Here is a 22,733-nt window from a genome sequence, read left to right as displayed (position 1 = left end):
GCACTTTAAGAAAGCACATCATATGAAGAACCAAAATGTAATGAGATAGATTTATTATACAAAATGACATATAGGAGTCTAAAGTTAAATAATACAAAGATACAGATAATGAAACATTACATTATGACTTTGTTTCTGACTGGATACTAAAAAGTTTGTGTATTAATTTTGTTTTCATCTTTCGGAATATACTCAACAAAGTGATTAGGAAATTGTCATTAAAGACTATTCATCTTCTACTTTCTAGTCTTATTGTTGTATTTGTTTTAAAGGAGCATATTAAAAGCATTCCTTTTCAAGAAAATGTATTTTTAAGTGTGCAAAGTGTAGTTACACAGTCAAATGTTATAAATGCTAAATGTTACTTTGCTGTCCTTAAGCCATATTAATTCAATGAAGATCATCCTTTTGCAGTGTGAAATTCACATGTCTGAGGAAGTTATACAGGATATTTTGGAACAGACTGAATCAGACCCCGCGTTTCAGGCACTCTTTGATCTCTTTGACTATGGTGAGTCGATCAGTTCTTTCACAGCGGTTACATGCACAGAAGTTATCTAATTTCTTTGGTTCACTTACCCAAGCATCTTGAATAAAATTAATTTTGTTAAAGCAGATATTATATGGATAGGGGCAAAGAGATTTTGAATCTGTTTACTTTTACATAGACAGACTTCAGCTATAAAAATAAGATAGTCTTACTCTTTGTTTTATGGGCATTTTGGCCAGACAGCAGAAATTTGAGATCTACCGTTGTAATTGGTAAACAATTGAAAATACAAAAAGAATCTAAAAAAATTTGGCCCTTTTGTTTTATTATTATTTGTATTAGAAAGGCAGATTTACATGAGGAAGGAAACAAAGAGATCTCACATCTACTGGGTCAGTCCCCAAATGGCCATTCCAGTACAAGGAGGCTCAAGCCTCTTTCAGTTCTCCCATATGGGTTCAGAGTCCCAAGGCTTTGGCCCATCCTCAACTGCCTTCCCAGGCCACAAGCAGGGAGCTGAATAGGAAATTGAGCAGCAGGGAAACAAACCATTGTCCATATGGAATTCTGGCATTGCAAGACAAGATTAGCCAATTGAGCCATTGCGCCAGCCCCAAATTTGGCCATTTCCTTCAGTATCATAATCTGGTGTACTAGTTCTCAAATTACAGACCCCACAAATCAGCACACATACTGTTGGACCCTGAGGAAATTCTAGTATAGTCAAGTTTAAGAAGCACTGAAGCTGGGTCTGGCACAGTAGCATAGCAGTTAAAGTCCTCGCCTTGAACACGTTGGGATCCCATGTGGGCTCCAGTTCTAATCCTGGTAGCCCCACTTCCCATTCAGCTCTGCCTGTGGCCTGGCAAACAGTCAAGGACAGCCCAAAGCCTTGGGACCCTGCACCCACATTGGAGACCCAGAAGAGCTCCTGGCTCCTGGCTTTGAATTGACTCAGCTCCGGCTGTTGCAGCCACTTGGGGAGTGAGTCATAGGATGGAAGATCTTCCTCTCTGTTTCTCCTCCTTTCTGTATATCTGCCTTTCCAATAAAAATAAATAAATCTTGGGGAAAAAAAAAGAACCACTGAAGCAGCATGTTGAAGTATCTAAAACGCTAAAATTAAAACCAAAATTATAAATTGCTTGATTGTTTGTGTTTATGATGTCACTTAGTTATTTCCATGTACCTTTTTTACTAGGTAAAACAAAGAATAATAAGAATATATCACAGAGCAGTTCCAGTCAGCATATTGAAACCAATCCCAATATAATCTTAGCAGATGAAACTAATGTAACAGCTAAAGGTACTTTCAAAGCAGAAGATTCTGGTAAGGACTGGATTTTATTAATATTATCAATCTGAATCTTTATATTCATTTTAAAAATTCAAGGCAGAGAATATTTGGAAGTTTTTCAAATTACTCCAGATGCCTTTATTTTTAGATTATCATCCATGTAAGAAGATTCATTACAACTATTTAGTGGTTTGATCAGAGGTGAACTTACTGGTCATTTCATCATGCATTATCTAGGAATAATGTTATTTTTTTGTTGAGGATATGGGTTTTAGGCAACTTATACTTAGCATAGTAATGTACATTTCATGATGAATATTGTGACATTGTAATACAGATACACAAAACATAGTAATGAGAACTGAATAATTGGCAGGTCTGTCACCTAGACAGTATTTCTTATGTTGCTAATATTCTAGATCCTTTCTACTAACTATCTTAAAATGCTCAGTTCTTTCCAACTGTAGTTATATGCTATTGTCCTGTGGAATATTAGAAGTGTTCCTCATGTTTAAATGTGCCAGAATAACTGTTAGCATCCTTTCTCAAGATCTCCTTACCTTGTATTCTCCCTAGGCTTTTGTATCTGACACGCTAGACTCTTGAAGATCAACTCTGTAGCTTCCGTGTCTACATGAGAAAGAACATGTAGTATGTTTCTATACCTGATTTATGTCACTTGATGTAATTTTCTCTAATTTTATCCATTTCACAGCAAATAACAGAATTGCATTCTTTTTTTCTGACTGGATAACATTCCATTCTGTACATATACCACATTTTCCATATCTATTCAACTGTCAATGGACATCTAGGTCAGTTCTTTTTTTTTAAGATCCATTTATTGATGTGATAGAGCAACAGACAGGGAGAAAGACAGATACCATCTTGTGTCTCTTAGTTCATTCCCTAAACAGCTGCGAAAGCTGGGACTGATCCAGGCAAAAGCAAGAAGTCCTAAGCTCTATCTGGTTCTCCCATGCTGGGTGGCAGGAACCCAACGACTTGGGCCATTCTCTGCTACTTTCCCAGGCACAATAGCAGAGAGATGATAAAAGAGGAATAGCCAAAGCATTGTAAGTAGCAGTTTAGCCCACTGTGCCACAATGCCACACCCTTGTAGCTCTTCTATGGAACCTCTTTATTGCTTTTCTAAAATGACTGTACGAATACATTCATGCAGTGTATGAGAGTTAATACCATGTCCATATTCTCATCAGAATTTATTTTTTCTTTTTGATGATGCCATTCTAACTGGAGTAAGATATTTCATGGTGCTTTGATTTGTGTTTCCTTGATCAATAGTAATGCTAAGCACTTTTCCTTATATTTGTTCACTTCTACAACCTCTTTTGAGAATATTCCATTGAAATGGTTCACTGAAATTCAAGTCAGATTACTTAAATTATTGCCATTGGGTTGCGTCCCTGGTAGGTTGTGGAGATCTCTTTTTGGGTGAGTAGATTACAGACACGTTCTTCCATTCTGTGGGCTATCTCTTCACTCTGGTAACTGTTGCTTTTACTGTATGGAAGGTTTTTGTGTCTGATCTCATTTGTACATTTTTTCATTTATTGTCTCTGTTTTCTGTGCATTTTAAATTCTGTCCCTCCTGCCCCCCTCCAAAAAACCTGCTCAGACGAGTGTCCTGAAGCATTTCCTCTGCGATTTCTTCTAGTATTTTTTTAAAAAGATTTCTTTCACTTCATAGTCAGAATTACTGAGAGGGAGAGACATTTCCCATCCACTGATGGAACGACCATTTGCTACATGACTGAAGTGGCCAGGGTTGGCTTGGTCTGAAGCTAGGAGCCAGGGGTTTCTTCTTGGGCCCCCACATGGGTACACAGTCCCTCCATTGCTTTCCCGGACCATAAGCAAGGAGCTGGATCAGAAGAACAACATCTGGGACATGAACCAGAGCCTATGTGGTTTGCCAGCACCACAGGCAGAGGACTAGCTTGCTATGCCACCGATTTGGCCCCCTTTCTCATATTTTCACATTTAGGTCTTTAATGTATTTTGAGTTGATTTTTCTGTATGGTAAGAAATAGGGATGCATTTGTTCTACATATGACTATCCACTTTTCTCGGTACTAATTTTTGGAAACTTTCATGTCTTTAATGATGTTCCCCCTACCTGTTGCAAAATTTAGTGGGTGAAAAATAACAAGGACTGATTTGGGTCTCCATTCTGTTCCTTTGTATTGTGTATCTGTTATTGTTTTAGTATTACACTATTTTATTAATACAGCATGTAGCTTGTCTTCAACACATTAATGCATCCAGATTTTTTTGTTCTCAGAACTATTTGGTTTTTTGTATATCTGGGTTTTTTGATTCTTCTATTTTTGTAAAGTATGTCATTGTCATTTTAATAAGAATTGCATTGTAAATGTGAATCCCTTTGGGGTATTAGCTTATTTGAAGAATGTTAATTATTTGGTGTCATGACCATGGATGTCTTTCCATCCTCTTGGGTCCTGTTTCCATCTTTTTCCCATCAGTGCTCCATAACTTGCCTCGTAGTGGCCATTCACTTCCTTGATGCAATTTCTGTCTGGGTTTCTTTGTCTATGCGGCTATTGTGAATAAGATGGCCTTCTTGATTCCTTTCTGACCTTCATGATTGATGTATGAGAGGTTTTCCAAAAGTTAATGGAAAATATGTACCATGAAAAATTCTTTGATGATTTCAAAACCTCTTTGTACTAAAGTTAACTTAACCTTTAAAATGTTTTTTTATTATTTATTGGAAAGTCAAATGTATAGAGAGGAGACACAGAAAGAAAGAGCTTCCATCCACTGGTTCACGCCTCAAATGGCCGCAATAGCTGGAGCTGAGCTGATCCAAAACCAGGAGCCAGGAGCTTCCTCTGGGTCTCCCACATGAGTGCAGGGTCCCAAGACTTTGGGCTGTCCTCCACTGCTTTCCCAGGCCACAGAAACAGAGCTGGAAGGGAAGTGGAGCTGCCAGGATATGAATCAGAGTTCATGTGAGATCCTGGGAAATGCAAGGTCAGGACTTAGCCACTAGGCTACCACGCTGGGACCATTTAATTTAGCCTTTTAATTCCACTTTTATGTGAGCTTTTTTGTTGGCTCCTGTAAAAGTATTACTACTTTCTGTATGTTCTTATTGTATACTGCAAATTTACTGAACTTATCAGTTATACCATTTTAGTAATGGAGTTTTTAATGTTTCAATATATATAAAATCATGGTGTCTACAAATAGAGAGTTTGGCCTCCTTCCCAGTTTGAATGCTCTTTTTCTTTTTTACTTTATTCATCTTGTGAAAAATATCTGTATTATACTGAATAAAAGCTGGAAAAAAAGTTGATACCTTTTTTGAGATATTTTTGTTTCCCATTTTTATTTTACAGATTTATTAATTTTGTTGTTCTTTTCAACACATTAACTTTTTATTTCACTTGTATTTTTTATAGTTTTGGTCTTTGCTTCATTTATTTTCATCTGCTCTTTGTTCTGTTAGTTTTGATCCAGAGACTTTGTTTCCTTGTTTTCACTCTTTTGAAAAGTAGTGGGAAAGACATCTTCCATTTGCTGGTTCATTCTGGAAATGCTTAAATAACCAGGGGTAGGCAAGACTGGAACCTGGAACCAAGAGCACAATTCAGGTCCTCCCACCTTGGTGGCCAGCCTGAGTACTTAACAGCATCATCTGCTGCCTTCCCATGGTAAAGCTCAGTCGGGATGCTGGGTTAGAAGCTGAGCACTCTAACGTGAGATCTTACATCCCAAGCAGCGTTGAGCTGTTGTACCTAGCATCTACCCCTGGGCCTTTTTTTTTTTTAATGACATAGATACATAGTGCTATAAATGTTTCCATTTTCATTTATTTCAAGAAATTTTTTTAAAAAGAAGAGACAGAAGGAGGAAGATCTTCCATCTGCTGGTTCACTCCCCAGATGGCTACAGTGGCCAGAGCCGAGCCAATCCAAAGCCAGGACCCAGAAACTTTTTCCAGGTCGCCTGTATGGGTGCAAAGTCTCCAGCCTTTGGGCCATTCTCAACTGCTTTCTCAGACCACAACTGGGGAGCTGAATTGGAAGTGGAGCAGCCGGAACAAGAACTGGCACCCATACGGGATCCTGGGTGTGCAAAGCAAGCACCTGAGCTAATAGGCTCCAGGCCCATAAATATTCATTTATTTTCATTGGAACGGCAGATTTACAGTGGCGTCAACATCCAGACCTGTGCTGATTTGAAGCCAGGAGGCAGGAGCTTCTTCTGGGTCTCCCATGAGTGTTCGTGGTCCCAAGGCTTTGGGCCATGTTCAACTACATTTCCAGGCCACAAGCAGGGAGCTCAATGAGAAATGGGGCAGCTGGGGCACGAACTAGCACCAGTATGGGATCTCAAGTAGATGCAAGACAGCTTTTAGCCACGAAGCTATCACGCAGGGCCCTATTGCAAGAAATTTTTTAAATTGCCGTGTTTAGTTTTGAAAGTGCTACTTTCTGTTGTATGTGTTTTGATTTCAGTTTTGTTCATTTAGAATTGTATGTTTGGATGAAATTTTTTTATAGTATCTCCTAGGTCTGTTTGTGTATATATACATATATATATATATAATGTAACTTGACTAAAATTTTGTGAAGTGTGTTTTTTTGGTTGGTTTGCTATCCACTGATGAAATGGTGCTAAAGTACTCAACTGTTACATTAATATGTATCTTTCCTTTAGGTATGTTTTCCTGTATATAGTGGGTTAAACCAGCATTAAATACTTACATTTACAATTTTTTTCCTTGTGGCAGTATAATGGCAAACAAGTTGGACCTCTAGTTGCATTGCTGGTATTCCAAAGATCAATATACTGGATAAAATGTTTTTAAATATACTACATGTTTAAAGCCAGTTTGCGGTGTTTTTAAAGTACTGGTAAATATGAGACATTATTAAGCCTCTGTATTTTTTCCTTTATTATGTCACATATTTTCTAAGAAATTGGTAAATTGGCGCAGGTGCTGTGGGATAGCAAATTCTGCCTGTGGTGCTGGCATCACATATGGGCACCCATTTGATTTCCAGCTGCTCAATTTTGTAATCCTGCTCCTGGCTTATGACTTAGGAAGACAGGAGGGGAAGGCCCAAGTGCTTGGGCTTCCGTGCCCACATGGGAGACCTGTAAGAGTCTTCCAGCTCTTTAGCTTCACATCAGCTTAGCTCCACCATTGTAGCCCTTCAGAGTGAGTCAGCAAATGGAAGATCACTGTCTCACCTTCATTCTCTTTGTGTGACTCTTTCAAATAGCGATAAATCTAAGCAAACTGTTTAAAGATAAAATGACATAGACCCGGCCCAGTAGCCTAGTGGCTAAAGTCCTCACCTTGCACATGCCAGGATCCCATGTGGGTACTCGTTCATGTCCCACCTACTGCATTTACCTTCCAGCTCCCTCCCGTGGCTTTGGAGGGCAGTAGAGTACAGGCAATGACATTGGGACCCTGCATCAGCACAGCAGACACGGAAGAAACTCCTGGCTCCTGGCTTTGGATTGGCTCAGCTCCAGCTGTTGCAACCACTTGTTTCTGTTTCTCCTCCTCTCTGTAAATCTGACTTTCCAATGAAAATAAATAAGTCTTTTTTTAAAAAGGTAAATTTTGAAGGATAGCCATAAACATTTTGACACTCAAAAAATGAGTTGTGTGGCAAACTGGATTTTAACTACTAATGTGTAAAAGGTTAATTGCTTCCTTGACAAAATTGATTGTACTAAATTGTCTCCGAAGCTGAACTTACCATATTTTTTTCACCCTCCTGATATTTTGCAGGTGGTCAATCTGTTCAACCCGCATTTTGCTCCTCCTTTCAAAATGAAGATACCTTAAATGCTTTGAAGGATGGCAGCAACCATGATGAGCTTAGACAAGAGGCCCAGGAAAATTTTTGCCATGTAGGTTCTAGCATCCAGAAGAAGAGCTTTAAAACAGCTGTACCTGCTGAAGAAAAGTGTCACCTTGACATTGCTTTTGAGTCTGTGCCTAATTTGAATGACTTTACCCAAAGAGGAAATTCTACAGAGTGTAATCAGCATTGTGCTGCATTATACACCAGTCAGATGTCCACTGAAACTGAGATGGCTATGGAGGTTGAAAAGAATTCCTTGTCACCAAATGTACTGAGTGAGTCTCACTTACAAGCTGATGTACCAATAACTTCATTTGCTTCACTTGCTGGTGAAACAAACAATGAAAATGTAGTTCTCTCTGGGAAAAATTCTCAACTTTTATCTGAAGACTCTTCTTTAGCTGGAAAAACATGCAAGAAAAGTCAAGTTATTCCAAGTCCCAATGATACAGTAGGACTTAAAACTGATTTCCATGATTCTAAGTCACCAGATTCTAGTGAAATTCACAAGAATAAAATTGAAGTTAGTGATGCCTTACCGGTTTCGTCACAGCAATTTTCAAATTGCCAAGATAATTCTTCACTGCAAAGTAAAATACTACCTTTGTCTGTTGAAAGTTCAAATTTGAATGTATCTGTACAACAAGTAGAAATTAGTTTTGCAGATTCCGTCTCTCCAAATAAGCAATCATCTCATAATACAGCATCTATTGAATTAAACCATACAGAAAATAAAACTGAGCCATCCAAATCTGAGAAAGCTATTTTGGACTCACAAGACCCTTCATCCTCTGCAAAAGAAGTTGGAGATGCCGTGTTTCTCTCTTTAAGTGGAAGTGATAGCTGTCGGGAAGTTGCTTTAATGCCTCCGGAAGGTAATGGTGCAGAAGATGCTCAGTCTCTTCCTTCACAATCTGTGTGTTCCTCGGTGGAAGATGGTCACCCTGAGCCCCAAAACACTGATGATAAGCCCCCTAGCAATAGCTCATCAGAGATAGATGCGTCAAATATTGTGTCTCTCAAAATCATCATTAGTGATGACCCATTTGTTTCCTCAGATGCTGAACTGAACAATGCCGTTTCTAGTATCAGTGGAGAAAATTTGCCAACTATAATTTTATCTTCACCTGCGAAATCACCTGCCAAAAGCACAGAGTTGGTTAAATGCTTGTCGTCGGAAGAAGCTGTGGGCACTATTGTTTCTTCTGAAGTAGGAGTTTCATCCTCAATGGAGCAGAACCTTTTAGCACTCAAGCTTGAGGACTCTGTAGTAAACAACACTCAGAATGAAGATGGCATTGCTTTTTCAGCCAGTGTTACACCATGCGTTTCCAAGGATGGCGGATACATACAGTTGATGCCAGCCACAAGCACAACTTTTGGCAATTCAAATAACATTCTGATAGCTACCTGTGTGACCGATCCAGCTGCAGCCTTGGGAACAACTGTGAGTCAGTCTAATGTAGTAGTCCTGCCTGGAAACTCTGCAGCTATGGCTGCTCAGCCTCCTCCACCTCAGTTGCAGACCCCGCCAAGGTCCAACAGTGTATTTACTGTCAACCAAACTGTGTCACCAAACTTTTCACAAGGTAACACATTTAAGTTAATTTATCTGGATCGGGATCTCATTTCTCTTGTGTGTATGGTTAGTGAGTAGTAAGTGGTAAATGATACATGCTTGGAGAAAATAGTGTGAAACTTATAATTATGACTATACTAAGTCATTGATTCAATCAAAAGATCTTTTTCATTGACGTGATAGATATATAAAGAGAAGGAGGTACAGAGAAGGGAGAAAGATCTTCCGTCCACTGGTTCACTCCCTATATAGCTGCAATGGCCGGAGCCGAGCTGATCTGAAACCAGGAACCAGGAGCTTCTTCAGGGCCTCTCTCATGGGTGCAGGGACCCAAGGCCTTGGGCAGTCTTCTGTTCCTTTCCTAAGTCACAGGCACTGAGCTGGATGGGAAGTAAAGAAGCCAGGACACGAACTGTTGCCCAAATGGAATCCCAGCAGATGCAAGGCAAGGATTTCTCCACTAGGCTGCTATGCTGGGCCCAATCAGATTTTTTTTTTTTTTTTAATTTCCTACAACATTCTATTTTATTAGATTCACAGCTGTTATGAGTGTAGTTTTTCTAGAGCTTTGTCATTATTTTGAAATCTGTTCAAGAATAATTTGTATTTCCTTATTCTACTACGCCTTAGTTTGTCACTGTCTTTCACCTTTAGAATTACTTCCTTTCTTTATAATCTCTTGTTCACAGTATATCTTGTGGCATTTACAAAATGCTGTTTTTTATTATTGATTGATATCTCTAACATTGATCATTTTTGATTGTGTGTTTCTCAAAGAGAGAACTTCAGGCACATTCATTTATATCTATACTCCTCAGCTTCCTCTACCTATCCCGCCCCCGCCCCTTTATTTTTAAAATGTCAACACTTGTTAGTGTTAAATGTGGTGGACCTGTTTCAAGTGCTGCTTCAAGTGAGAGGTGAGAATGGATGTAGAATACGAGGCATTAGATAAACTGACTTGGAACTTAAAGAAATAGGTAGGATGTGGAGTTGAAGAAAGGCTTCCTAGAGAAGGGAAGTGGTACAGCATAAATACGTCTTTGAAAGACTATCTGACTATTGTGGGTATGTATGAAAGAGCAATCCAAAAGTAGTTAGTGAATAGATTAAGAAAATACTAGAGGCCATGGATAAATTTTGATAGTCACAGACTATATCCTTGGCTTTTACAGAGACTGTGAGCATTGTAATTCCTCCCACCCCCGAGCACTCATAAACCCCATAGTTTGGTCTCAGTATTCATTTATCTGAACTTTTTAAAAGATTCATTCATTTCTGTTGGAAAGACAGATACAGAGAGGAAGTTTTTCCGTCTGCTACCCCACCCCCCAATCAGCCTCAACATCCAGACCTGAGCGGATCAGGAGCCAGGGGCACAAGCAGGGAGCTAGATGGTACATGGGGCCACCAACACACAAGCTGGCATCCATATGGGATCCCGGTGCGTGCAAGGTGAGGACTTTAGCCACTAGGCTCCATACCAGACCCTCTGATATTTCTAATATTTTTAATGGTGTCATTCAGTTCTTGGATAGTTATCTTAGCTTTACTCAGCTCCTCTTCCATGTCTGAATAATTGCATGTATTTAGTAGGTGATCTTCTGATATTCTTTCTTCTGCTTCATTCATTCCATTGGTGAGGCTTAAAGACTGATTTTTTTGGTGTTTTTGTTTTTTTCTTTTTTATTGGTAAGTCAGATATACAAAAAGGAAGATCTTGCATCCACTGATTTATTGCCCAAGTGACCACAACGACTGGAGTTGAACCTTCCAAAGCTAGAAGCCAGAAGCTTCTTCTGGGTCTTCCCAGGGTTCCCAAGCTTTAGGCCATCCTTGACTACTTTCCCAGGCCACCAGCAAGGGGTTGGATAGGAAGTGGGGCCACTGACACAGCAATTGGCGCCCATATGTGATCATGGCACATGCAAGACAAGGACTTTTTTAAGATTTGTTTATTTTTATTGGAAAGTCAGATGTACAGAGAAGAGGAGAGACAGAGAGAGGAAAATCTTCCATCCTATGATTCACTCCCCAAGTGACCGCAACGGCTGGAGCTGAGCCGATCCAAAGCCAGGAGCCAGAGCGTTTAAGGCAAGGACTTTAACCACTACACTATCAAGCTGTATTCTTTAGTTCAGGTACTTCAAATTGTTTCTGTTTTATAGTTTGTATCTCTGTTGTGATATATTCCTTGAATTCCTTGCATTCTTGTGTTTGTTTCTCACTGTTTCTGAAGAGTTTTTTCCTAAATTACTTTTTTTAAAAGAATAGATTGTAGGGGGCCAGGCACCGTGGCCTTGAACACGCAAGGATCCCATATGGTCACCGGTTCTAATCCCAGCAGCTCCACTTTGCATCCAGCTACATGCTTGTGGCCTGGGAAAGCAGTCGAAGATGGCCCAAAGCCTTGGGACCCTGCACCCATGTGGGAGACCTGGAGGAAGTTCCTGGCTCCTGGCTTCAGAACGACGCAGCACTGGCCAGCTGTTGTGGTCACTTGGGGAGTGAATCATCGGATGGAAGTTCTTCTCTGTATATCTGACTTTGCAATTAAAAAATAAATAAGTCTTTAAAAAAAAAGAATGGATTGTAGGGACCTGACACTGGGTTCCTAGGCATGCCACACCCACTATGCACTGCTGAGCTTGGACAGAGGGTGAGGCTGAGGTCCACTTTGGGGGGTCTCATTGATGGAGTCTCCCAGCCCAGGTGCCGAACAGGTCTTATTGCACTGTGCAACACTGCACCAGTCTGAGAAAAACAGACCATGGGCCTGATAGGATCTAAGTGTTTGTAACCGTGCTAGGCCATTGGCTTTGGTGTACCCCACTGGTAGTGGCCTTTTCCGTCCAGAGGAACCCTGAGATTTCACATCATGTCAATCCCAAATGCAACAGGATCTCCTGATCTCAGGAACCAGAGAGAATATAAGGAAGGGTTGTTCATGTAATCTATTTCAGAGAAACAGTTTCTTTGATTTTTTTTTCCAGAATGTTTGAAAGGGGTTATTACTTTAATGAGGATTGTTTTTTAGGATCTGCCATCATAATTGCTTCTCCAGTGCAGCCTGTGCTCCAAGGAATGGTGGGAATGATCCCTGTATCCGTGGTGGGACAGGGCGGAAATACTTTTTCAGCACCTCCTCGGCAGGTGAGGTTTATAGAATAAAACAGCGCAGTGACACTTTTCAAGCATAGCATAATACTTGAAATAATATAATGCCTTCTTATTTTCCAGGTTCTTCATATGCCTTTGACAGCCCCTGTTTGCAAGAGAAGCATTCCTCAATTCCCTGCCCCTCCAAAGTCTCAGAAGGCTCATGGGCCCAGAAACAAGCCTTGCACAGGTACTTGTTTTAAGCTTACTAATGTTGGCATTCATTTGTGGCTACCCCTGAATATTTTCTTCTTGAAGCCCAGAAACAACTGTTCATTAAAGTTTTGTAGTACCAGGTGAACATCTGATTGGGAGAAAGTTGTTTCTTAAGATGTAGCTTTTTCCCAAAGGTCTTTAATTTATTTTCTGGAGCTGCCTGAAATAAGCATAAGCTCAATTTCCTGTTAGCTTTAAAATATTTAGTGAATGCCTTATCTGTTTCTGTTCAATTTTAGAGCACTATTTCTCAGATTTTAATGAACTTATGAGCTACCTGGGAATTTCGTTTACATGTGGTTGTTGAATCAGCAGGACTAACACCAAGGCCTGAGAATCCTCATTTCTAACAAGCTCAAAGAATGCCACTGCTCTTGTCACTCAGTGACAAACTTTAAACTTCGCAAATTATTTTGCTTTGTTCCCTCTGTTCAATAGCTGAACCATCTTACTACTTACCCATGCAAAAAACTAGGAGTCACTTAATACACATTTCTCCTTAGTTGGAAATTTCATCATTTTTCATCTAAGTTACACCTGCAGCACTCTCTCCTGATCTCCCTGTTTGCGGTCTTTGATTGATACTTATCCGGTATCTGCTAATTAATCAGGCTTTTTGCCCTGAAAATGCAAATCAGAGTGTTGTTTCCCTCCCTACGAACTTTGAGCAAGTTCCAGTTACTTACAGAACAAATGAAATTCCTCAGGACAACATACATTCATTTTCCTTTGTAGGTACTTTTAACCTCTCCATTCTCTTTTTTAACAACTTTCCTTGATTAACCTTTTATACTTGCTGGTTTTCTTACATTTGGTGATCTTTTTTGTCCTGTACCTTGACTGTGCTGTCTCCTCTACTCAAAATTCCTTCTTGTTACCCAGTTATCACCCTATTTCTGTTTTATTTATCCATAAAACTTTAGTTGAATTTAACTTTATCCTGGGCCCAGCAAGTGACTCAGTTAGCTAATCCCCCCTTACAAGTGCCAGGATTTCTCATGGACACCAGTTTGTGTCCTGGCTGTTCCACTTCCCATCCAGTTCCCTGCATATAGCCTGATAAATCAGTGAAAGGTAGCCCAAAGCCTTGGGACCCTGTACAAAATGGAAGACTTGGCAGAAGTTCTCCTGGCTGCAGGTCAGCTCAGCTTTGGCCATTGTGGATATTTACAGAGTAATTCTTTTTTTTTTTAAAGTCTTTATTAATATATGTAAATATGGCATTTATAATTATGATAAATCAGAGTGAAAAGCCTTATGTTATAATTCTGCTGATTTTTCTCTGGTGGTTTTTAGGAGGCAGAAAGTTATATGTGTAACATCCCCAGTATTAGCTTTGTAATTATACCAACTTGTTAGACTCAGGTGGCCTGTCAGGGTCATGGTGGCAAAATATGAATTCCCAGCCTCTGAAAAAAAGATTACCTTCTCAAATTTAAGTCTGAAAATATACTTTATTTCTCTGAAGACTATATACCATATTTACCTTGTCAGCCATTGATATAAAGGGCACAATAGTTTGGATCCAATAGTAGCAACCCTTTGTTCGGAGTTTGTTCCTTTCAATCATGCCTTATTAATTAGATAGTATTAAGGGATTTCCATGCATTAAACACTATGAGTAAAGTAAATTTTAAAAATATGTAGTGCATAAACTAGTAAGCAAAATAAAAAGCAATATGACGCTGTTGGAAGGGAAGATTAGGAAAAAAAGGCCCAGTATGATGGTTCGGTGGCTAATTCTTCTCATTGTACACGCTGGGATCCCATATGGGTACCTGTTCTTGTCCCAGCTGCTTCACTCCCCATCCAGCTCCCTGCTTGTGGCCTGGGAAGGCAGTGGGGGATGGCCCAAAGCCTTGGGACCCTGCACCCGCATGGGAGTCCTGGAGAAGCTTCTGACTTCAAATAGACTCCGCTCTGGCCATTGCAGCCAGTTAGGGAGTGAACCAACAGACACAAGATCTTTCTGTCTTTCCTCTCTATATGTCTGCCTTTCCAATAAAAATAAGTAACCTTTAAAAAGATTAACAGAAGAATACAAATGAGAATACAGTTTTGACTAGGAAAGGTTAGAAAATGCCTGTGCTTTGGCACAAAGAAAAGCATAGAAGTAGTGATGCCTGCCAAGGGCATTGAGATTAAAAATAACACAGGGTATTTTTTAGGAAAACTGGAAGGACTTAACGGTTGATTAATCATGATATTCTGAAGGGCGAAGGATGGTATATGGTTCTAGAAACTGTATTTTAAAAATTATATAGAAATCATAAGTTTATAATGAAATCTGATAAAGTGCTAAGTTAAATACAATCTTGTTTATGTAAGGTTAAGTAAGGGAGTTGGGGGCAGAAGGAGGAGAGGTTCCTATTGTTCCAAAGGCTCTGTTTTTGTTTGTTTTGTTTTGTTTTGTTTTTTATTGCATTTAATTTTATAACAACGTTTCATAGGCTCTGATGTTCCCCCTTCCCCTCCTTTTGCCCTCCCCCCATGGTGGATTGCTCCACCTTATTGCAGTATTACAGATCAAATCTAGTCTTATTTCTTTCAATGCAGGCATGTGCCTTGCATTGAGTCCAGTATCTTATTGCCCGGCTGAATTCAACAGTTTCTTGTGGATTCTAACTCTGGTCTGGAGACATAGCTGGCAGATTATTGTTCCGATCAATTAAGTGCAAAGGCTCTGTTTGAATTCGTATACAAATTGAGAGAGCATGCCCTTCCACCAAATGAGTCATTCCAGATTCTCCCAGCAGCCAGGGATGGACCAGCCTAAAGACTGGAGTGTGGGGGTTGCTCAGGTTCCTGGGTAGCCGGGTCATCTTACAATCCAAAGCTGCCTTTTTTTTTTTTTTTTAAGTATTTTCAAATACTTTAATATTTTAATGTCAAAGTTTTTCTTTTTATATTAATTGTCATTTGATTTTTTTCCTATGATGTATGATATTGTTATCTATTCCAGCCCCTCTCAGAAAGTCTATTCTATGTTTTAGGAATGGTTTGCTTTCCTAATGGATTCATTTCTCATTTCAGGAAAGCAGGTGAATAATTTGGTGGATTCTTCAAGTCATGCAGTTGGATGTCATACACAAAGGTGACCCCAGAGTTGTTTGTGTCCTGGATTATTTGGATGCTAAAATTGAAACGCTGAGAATTTCTTCATGTTGATAGAAATAATGTATGGCTTTTGTTTTGTTTGGCTATTTTATAGAACTGAAGTGACTGACAAGAGTGCAACTGCAGACGTTGGGAAGAAATTGGAAGAAACCACAGTTCCTTTTTCAGTAGAGAATGTAGTTCCAGCTAGCAAACCATTCGAAAGCCATAGACGTGTGCTCTGCTTTGATAGCACTGCTACTTCTGTTTCAAATACTCAGGGGACACACCCTAAGATGGTGTCCCAGAGCAAAGAAAGAAATGACATTTCCTTTCCTAATCCTAACTCACCTGTTGTGTCCTCCACCTTAAAACCCCCTTGTAATAATGCTGTCAGAAAAGAGAGAGAAAAACCAGCCATGCCTAAGATTTTATCTAAATCAGAAACTGCTATTAGCCGACATGCCACCATAAAAGATACTCAGTCAGAAAAGAGACTGTCACCAACGGAAGTTGTGCTTGAATCTTTCCATAAAGCAACAGCCAACAAGGAAAATGAATTATGCAGTGATGTGGAAAGGCAGAAAAATCCAGAAACTTCAAAGCTGTGTGTTGGGCAGCAAAATGGGGGTTTACGGAATGAGAAAACTATAGCTTCATTGCAAGAGCTGACCAAAAAGCAAGGCACATCCACAAATGGTAAAAATGTCATTCCAATAGGTACAGCCGCAAAGGATCTAAAACAAGAACAAACTAAATCTTCCAGTTCCTTGGTTACCTCAGAAACATCACAGGATGTTCACTGGCATAGCCCAGCCAGTCGGCTCACCGAGGGTGATTTACCTGGAGTCCGGACAGCTGGTGCAGGAACAGGGGAAAAACACAAAGAAGAACCTACGGATGGCATCAAGGCCCCTTCCAGTCGGCGTTGTGGTGAAGACAGTAGCATAGCCAAGGTCATGGTCCCTCCCGTCACTGCAGACTTGCCAGCCTGCAGCCCTGCCAGTGAAACAGGCAGTGAAAACAGTGTAAACATGGCTGCCCACACGTTAATGATTCTCTCCAGAGCAGCCATCTCAAGGACTACTTCCACAACTCCTCTGAAAGATAACACCCAGCAATTCCGAGCATCTTCAAGAAGCACCACAAAAAAGCGGAAGATTGAGGAATTAGATGAGCGTGAGCGAAACTCACGTGTTTCTACTAAAAATCTTGCAAATTCATCAGTACCAATGAAAAAGAAAAAAATTAAGGTAAGTTTGCAGTTTTCATTCAAAACCACATCTTGCCCCTCCTTAGAGAAGTCAGGTTCTTTTGCCACAGTCACGTGGCTGAATGTTGTGGTCAGGACGGCTCTGAATTTTGATTTGCAAAATACATTTGGTAGCAGTACTTCTCAGTTGTTATACTCCGAGGTTGTTACACAATGTTCTCAAAAATTTCCTGAGCAGATAGCTGTGCTTTTGTCGTGGCAGAGCAGTACTTTTTCCGCATGAATGCCACAAAGTATGGAATATTGGGAAAGCACTGCTTGCTCCTCTGGGGTCAGGAGATGACTTTTTGGGTTTCTCACGTGTCTTGCCATGTCTTCCTTAGCCCTTAAAGATGATAACATTGAAGCACTGGTAAAGTTGATTTTTTCCCCATTAACTATAATTGTCTTATTTTAGGAAGACAACAGAGGGTTGTCACTGCTAGGTGAAATCATTTATTTATTTTAAGTTTGTTTAGTAAGTGAGTTAAACAAAGAATCTAAAATATCATCAAGGAAGTATATGGGTTCTCTGCTTTTCTGGCCTTGCGTCTCTTCATTTCAATCCTGCATCTGCTGTTTTCAGCCTCCTTGATCACCCCTTGGTCACAGACTTACGTAGTAGCTGTGAGGACTGAGGTACCTGGTATATATCAGCTATTTAGAAACTGATATGTGCCTGTTACTCTGAATATCTTTGTAAATAAAGCTTTCTAATAATAATAAATACCACCTCATAGAAAGTATGCTCCGTCTTCCCGTTTTCAGCATTTCTGCACTCCAGGTTGGCAGTCTTTGCCTGATATCAAAGGACTGTTCCGGCGTGTTTACCTTTGAGCTTGTATAACTTGTCTCTACTTGCCAGTGAAACAAATTCGAAGCAAAACAATTCTATCAATTTTAGTGTTGTATAGAAGAACCAGTAGACTGTTCTAGGTGATTTATCAAGAAAACTGGGCCTTGTTTGAGTGTATTTTTTCTCTCTCTCTTTCTTAACAGAAAAAGAAGCTACCCAGTTCATTTCCAGCTGGAATGGATGTGGACAAGTTTTTATTATCATTGCATTATGATGAGTAAACATTGTGAACATTTACAAACAGTAGCTATTTAATACTCACCTCCCTTAAACTATGAGTGTAAGGAATGGGATACTGACAGAAATTTAAAGCATAACCTGCACTTTTATTATACTGAAATTTCACTTTATAGTTATCATGCTGTTTCTGAAGCAGCTCCCGAGTTTGTAAATAGAGTTGCTATATTTTTATTTTTGCAGAAATGTAAGTAAAACCAATCTGCAAAATTGTATAGCTTTGACAGTTGCATATTGTAAACATTGTGTAAATATTATTGAAATAGAAGTTAAATCAACCTGATGTTCTTACACTTTTTTTACCTTCTGATCCTTAATTGTAAGAGTTACTCATATGGAATAGTTTCTCAATTTTGGAGGAAGATGCTTATCCTTATAAATTACATTTGGTAATCATTCAATAAGACGTTTAAACACATGGCCACTCAACAGAAATGATAACCACCTCAGCTGACAGTAAAGTATGTAACCAGAAATAAACAGTGTTGATGGGTTTTTCTTCTAGAGTGAATACTACCCCTTCTTACAAATCACAGTAAAGGTTATATTCCTGGAATTTTATACTTGTAGCTATTCTTTCTGATTGTTCAGTTCTCTTTGTTTTAAAGAGAGAATTTTGAGGACCATTTATTCAGTGTTCTGATCTTTTGTTTGTAACTTTGAAGATCTACAGAACATTTAAGTGGTAAGTGGTTAGACTATTGAGCCATGGAAAGTTTCATAATGTAGTATTTGAGATTTCTTGGTGTGTATATATTTTTCCCCAAAATACTGGGGATTTAAAGAATTGCACTAATTCATAGCACTCTTTACATAGTAGTAACCAATGCACATTTTATTTAAATCATGTATTCTCTGTTAAAGTTGTATAGAGGGTTATTTTCCAGTGTCTTTCCTCTAAATCATGTCCATCGTAAGATGTAAAAAGAAAAATCATAGTTTTATATTTTATTTAGTTTCTTCTGAAATATGGTATGCTGAGTAACTATATCTACACCTAGATATAGTACGTTTTCTGTGTGTCCTTTAAAATGATAGTTACTCTCAGATGGTCCTTCAGGAGGAATGAGAGCGGTGCCTTCTGTATTAGACTCACACACATCAGTCAAGTTGAAAAATTAATTTAAACTTTTAAATGAGAACAGAAAGCATTACTAGTCCCTGACCAATTGTGCCTAGAGATTAAGGTATGTTCTCATAAGTGTTTTCTGTTTTATTACATACAGTATAATAGGGCTTTTTCTTACAAGTGTATATTCTGTTAAATACTTTCCTCAACCTTTTATTTTTGTACTAGGCCTTTAAAAAAATATATCCATTGTATTCTTACACAATACTGTCAATGCATAAATCATTTCTTAACTGCCGGAACTTACTGCAGGAATTTATCTTGTAAGAAATTTTTTATGATATGGCAATCATCTATTCTCACGGAATCAAATACATAGTTTGTTTATTTAACTCAACTTGATATACTACAGTTAGGTTTGAATAAATATTTTCATTTACTTCAGAAGTTTGAATTATTTTATATTGGTAGAGAAACTTGGACTAAATTAATTCTTACTTTTTTTTTCAGGAATTCATATAATGCTAAAGATTATCTCAACTTCTATTTATATGTGCTAAGAACTAAGAGCTTACAGAATAGTTCACTTTCTTCTGGAATCTGTGCCACCTGGGATCCGCTAAATATAGTCTGAAGACAACTTCAACTTAGAGCTTTTATGTCACAGAGCAAAGCCATAATCTCCATTTTACGTTGAAAGCCCAAATATCCTGGAATTCAATGTAGTGTTATACCTGGTAGCCTGGAATTGGGGCAGACCGGGCTGGCCCAGGCTACAGCAGCCACCAGCAAATGCCAAGTTGAGGAGGGCTATGTCAGACTAGGCTGCAGTACCCAATAGTACATGTGAGACTGTGGGGTTGGAGCAGGCTGGAGGCACATCCTGTCAAGCTTGACTGCAGGACCACCTGTAAAGTGCTAGATCTGAGAGTGGGCCCAATAGGGAAACTGAGCACCTCTTGGATGGGTTGAAACTGCTACTGGTGAACATAACCAGGGCTGGGGATAGGCCTGGCTAGATGGGTTGTGGCACCTGCCAGCATGAGTGTGGGCTGGACAGATAGGTTGACCTAGCCTTTACACCCATTGACATGTACAAGAGCTGAATGAGATGTGGGACAGACTGGACTGTCCCACTACACTACACATACTGGCAAGCACAGAAGCCAGGGCTGGCGGCAGGCCTTGTGGGGGTTATTGGGGTTGCTCAGTATAGGTTGCAGCTCTTGCTGTGTATGTGGGGGTAGGGTTGGGCTAGGCTGTAGCATCCAATAATTTACATAGAGATAGGGCTGGACAGAACTGACCCAGCAATCACAGCCACCAGTGTGTGTGTAGGCTGATGTGGGTGATGGTCTAAGCTGGATCCCATACTGATAAGCACACACAAGAGTCAGGTCTGGGATAACCACAGATGAGATTTCTTTGAGGTCACCCTGAGTCACTGGATTCAGAACTCAAACCATGGGGAGAGTGGCAGAGCCTGTGAACTGAGAGTAGAGTACATGGGTCAGAGCTGGGTCTCCTCAGTGGCTTAGAGCAATGGACGGCATACCCAGATGCACATGGAGGATATAGTAGTCCAACGGGGCCTGCAGAGGACATCTGGTACCATAGCAGAGGAAGGAAAGCAGAACAAATTGGTTTGTATTGCCAAGCGTTGGCAGCAAATATCTGGGCAAATGGAGACTGTAAGGTAGACTGTCAGCCAATGGACCTTGGAAGGATTTCCTCAACAGCAAGATCAACAGCATTTCAGAACTATCAAAACCACTTGAGCAGAACCCTCAGAGCATGCTCCATAACGAGACCCTGGGATGACACTGGGTGGCTGTTCCCATTCCCAGGTACAATTTTAGAAATATTTTTTTTCATTCCCCTCCCTCCAAAAAATGTGCATTAGAAGAATGTTATAGATAGGGGAAATGTCATGGAAAATGCATATTTTTAAAGATACAATTAACCATTTGAAATGCAAAGATAGGACCCGGCGCAATAGCGTAACAGCTAAAGTCCTCGCCTATCCCATATGGGCACCGGATCTAATTCCAATGGCCCCAATTCCCATCCAGCCCCCGGCCTGTGGCCTGGGAAAGCAGGTGAGGACAGCCCAAAACTTTAGGACCCAGCACCCACATGGGATACCTAGAAAAGATCCTGGGTCCTGGCTTCAGATTGGCACAGTACTGGCCGCTGTGGTCACTTGGGGAGTGAACTATCAGATGGAAGATCTTCCTCTCTCTCTCCTCCTCTCTGTATATCTTCCTTTCCAATAAAAACAAATCTTTAAAAAAAAAGGCACAGATACAGAGTGATATCTGCCATCCACTAGTGGACTTCCCACATGGCCACAGTGGTCCAGCTGTGATTGTTGTGCAGTTAGAGTGAACCAAATCTTCCCCTCTTTCTGTATAACCCAGCCTTTAAAATAAATCTTAAAAGAAGAATTAAAGTACTTTTCCATTTTCTAGATTTTATGTTCAAACTTAAAACTGTTTATACATTTTAAGCGGGACAAAAATTGAGTTCCTTGCATTCAATGTGAGAAGTTAAGGATCCAGGCTCCTGTGTTGTGACTTAGCAAGTATCCCCCATGTGGGCAGCAGTTCATGTCCGGGCTGCTCCGCTTGTCATCCAGCTCTTTGCTGTAATGGCCAGGGACAGCGAAAAGCAGTAGAACCCGGCCTATGTACCAACACACCTGTGTGCTTGACGCGGTAGCCTAGTGGCTAAAGTCCTCATCTTGAACATACTGCTAACCTTGGCTGGTCTAAATCTTTATTTTTTTAATATGGTAACTTTCCACTTTATTCTGTTAAAAATATGTGGTGACTGGTCATTTGCTGGCATTACTTTAAGAAATCCATATTTTGTATCTGTATTTTCTTAGAATTGTCAGAATATTTTTTTCTAAAATTTATTTTTACTGGAAAGGCAAAGAGGAAGAGAGAAAGGGGAAGATCCTTTGTCCACTGATTCACTCCCAAGTGACCACAATGGCCAGAGCTGACCCGATCCAAAGCCAGGAGCTGAGATCTTCTTCCAGGTCTCCAATGCAGGTGCAGGGTCCCAAGGCTGTGGGCCGTCCTCCACTGCTTTCCCAGACCACAAGCAGGGAGCTGGATGGGAAGCGGGGCTGCCAGGATTAGAACCTGCGCCCATATGGGATCCTGGCCCGTGCAGGGTGAGGGCTTTAGCTGCTGAGCTACTTTGCCAGGCCACAGGGCACCTTTTAGGTGTGTGGCCTTTAGTGTCGTGCTGGTACACTCCTCTCTCTCCTGTGTGCCGCCCTCTCCTGCTTTATGCAGCTCCTAACTTAGTTACGTTAGGGCACATGCTTACTGAAAAGTGATTAAACAAGTGAGACTAGGGCTACAGAGATAAAACTACTTGGATTTGAACCCTAGCTTAGGTACTTACGGAGTATTTGACTTTAAGGGTTACTCAGCCATTCCCTGCTTCATTTCCTTATTTATAAAGTCGAGGTAACTAATCCTATTGAAAGCTTAGAAGATTAAGAGAGTCAGTACAGATTAAGCTTTGACAACAATACTCAGTAAATGAGCCTCAAGCTAGTTGTGATTACTCTTCAAATGCTTTTGAAAA

General features: G+C 40.1%; 1 protein-coding gene across 1 annotated transcript in view; it reads left to right on the top strand.

The window, feature by feature from the left end:
* The window catches only part of LOC121154089 (protein NPAT), a 50,000-nt gene extending 29,741 nt beyond the window's left edge, over positions 1-20,259 (top strand). Inside the window, exons 11-18 of the mRNA XM_040976892.1 lie at positions 415-511; positions 1,692-1,820; positions 7,588-9,252; positions 12,280-12,395; positions 12,483-12,591; positions 15,651-15,711; positions 15,829-16,966; positions 17,965-20,259. Of these exons, the coding sequence (XP_040832826.1) occupies positions 415-511; positions 1,692-1,820; positions 7,588-9,252; positions 12,280-12,395; positions 12,483-12,591; positions 15,651-15,711; positions 15,829-16,966; positions 17,965-18,042 (3,393 nt within the window). The 3' untranslated portion in view covers positions 18,043-20,259. The remainder of the gene's footprint in view (positions 1-414; positions 512-1,691; positions 1,821-7,587; positions 9,253-12,279; positions 12,396-12,482; positions 12,592-15,650; positions 15,712-15,828; positions 16,967-17,964) is intronic.
* Positions 20,260-22,733: the final 2,474 nt, after the last annotated feature.

Source organism: Ochotona curzoniae, unplaced genomic scaffold (assembly GCF_017591425.1).
Source record: "Ochotona curzoniae isolate NIBS_2020 unplaced genomic scaffold, NIBS_Ocur_1.0 contig_2723, whole genome shotgun sequence".
Lineage (NCBI taxonomy): Eukaryota > Metazoa > Chordata > Mammalia > Lagomorpha > Ochotonidae > Ochotona > Ochotona curzoniae.
The sequence above is the reverse complement of the archived record's forward strand: the minus strand, read 5'-3'. Positions and strand labels throughout refer to the sequence as shown.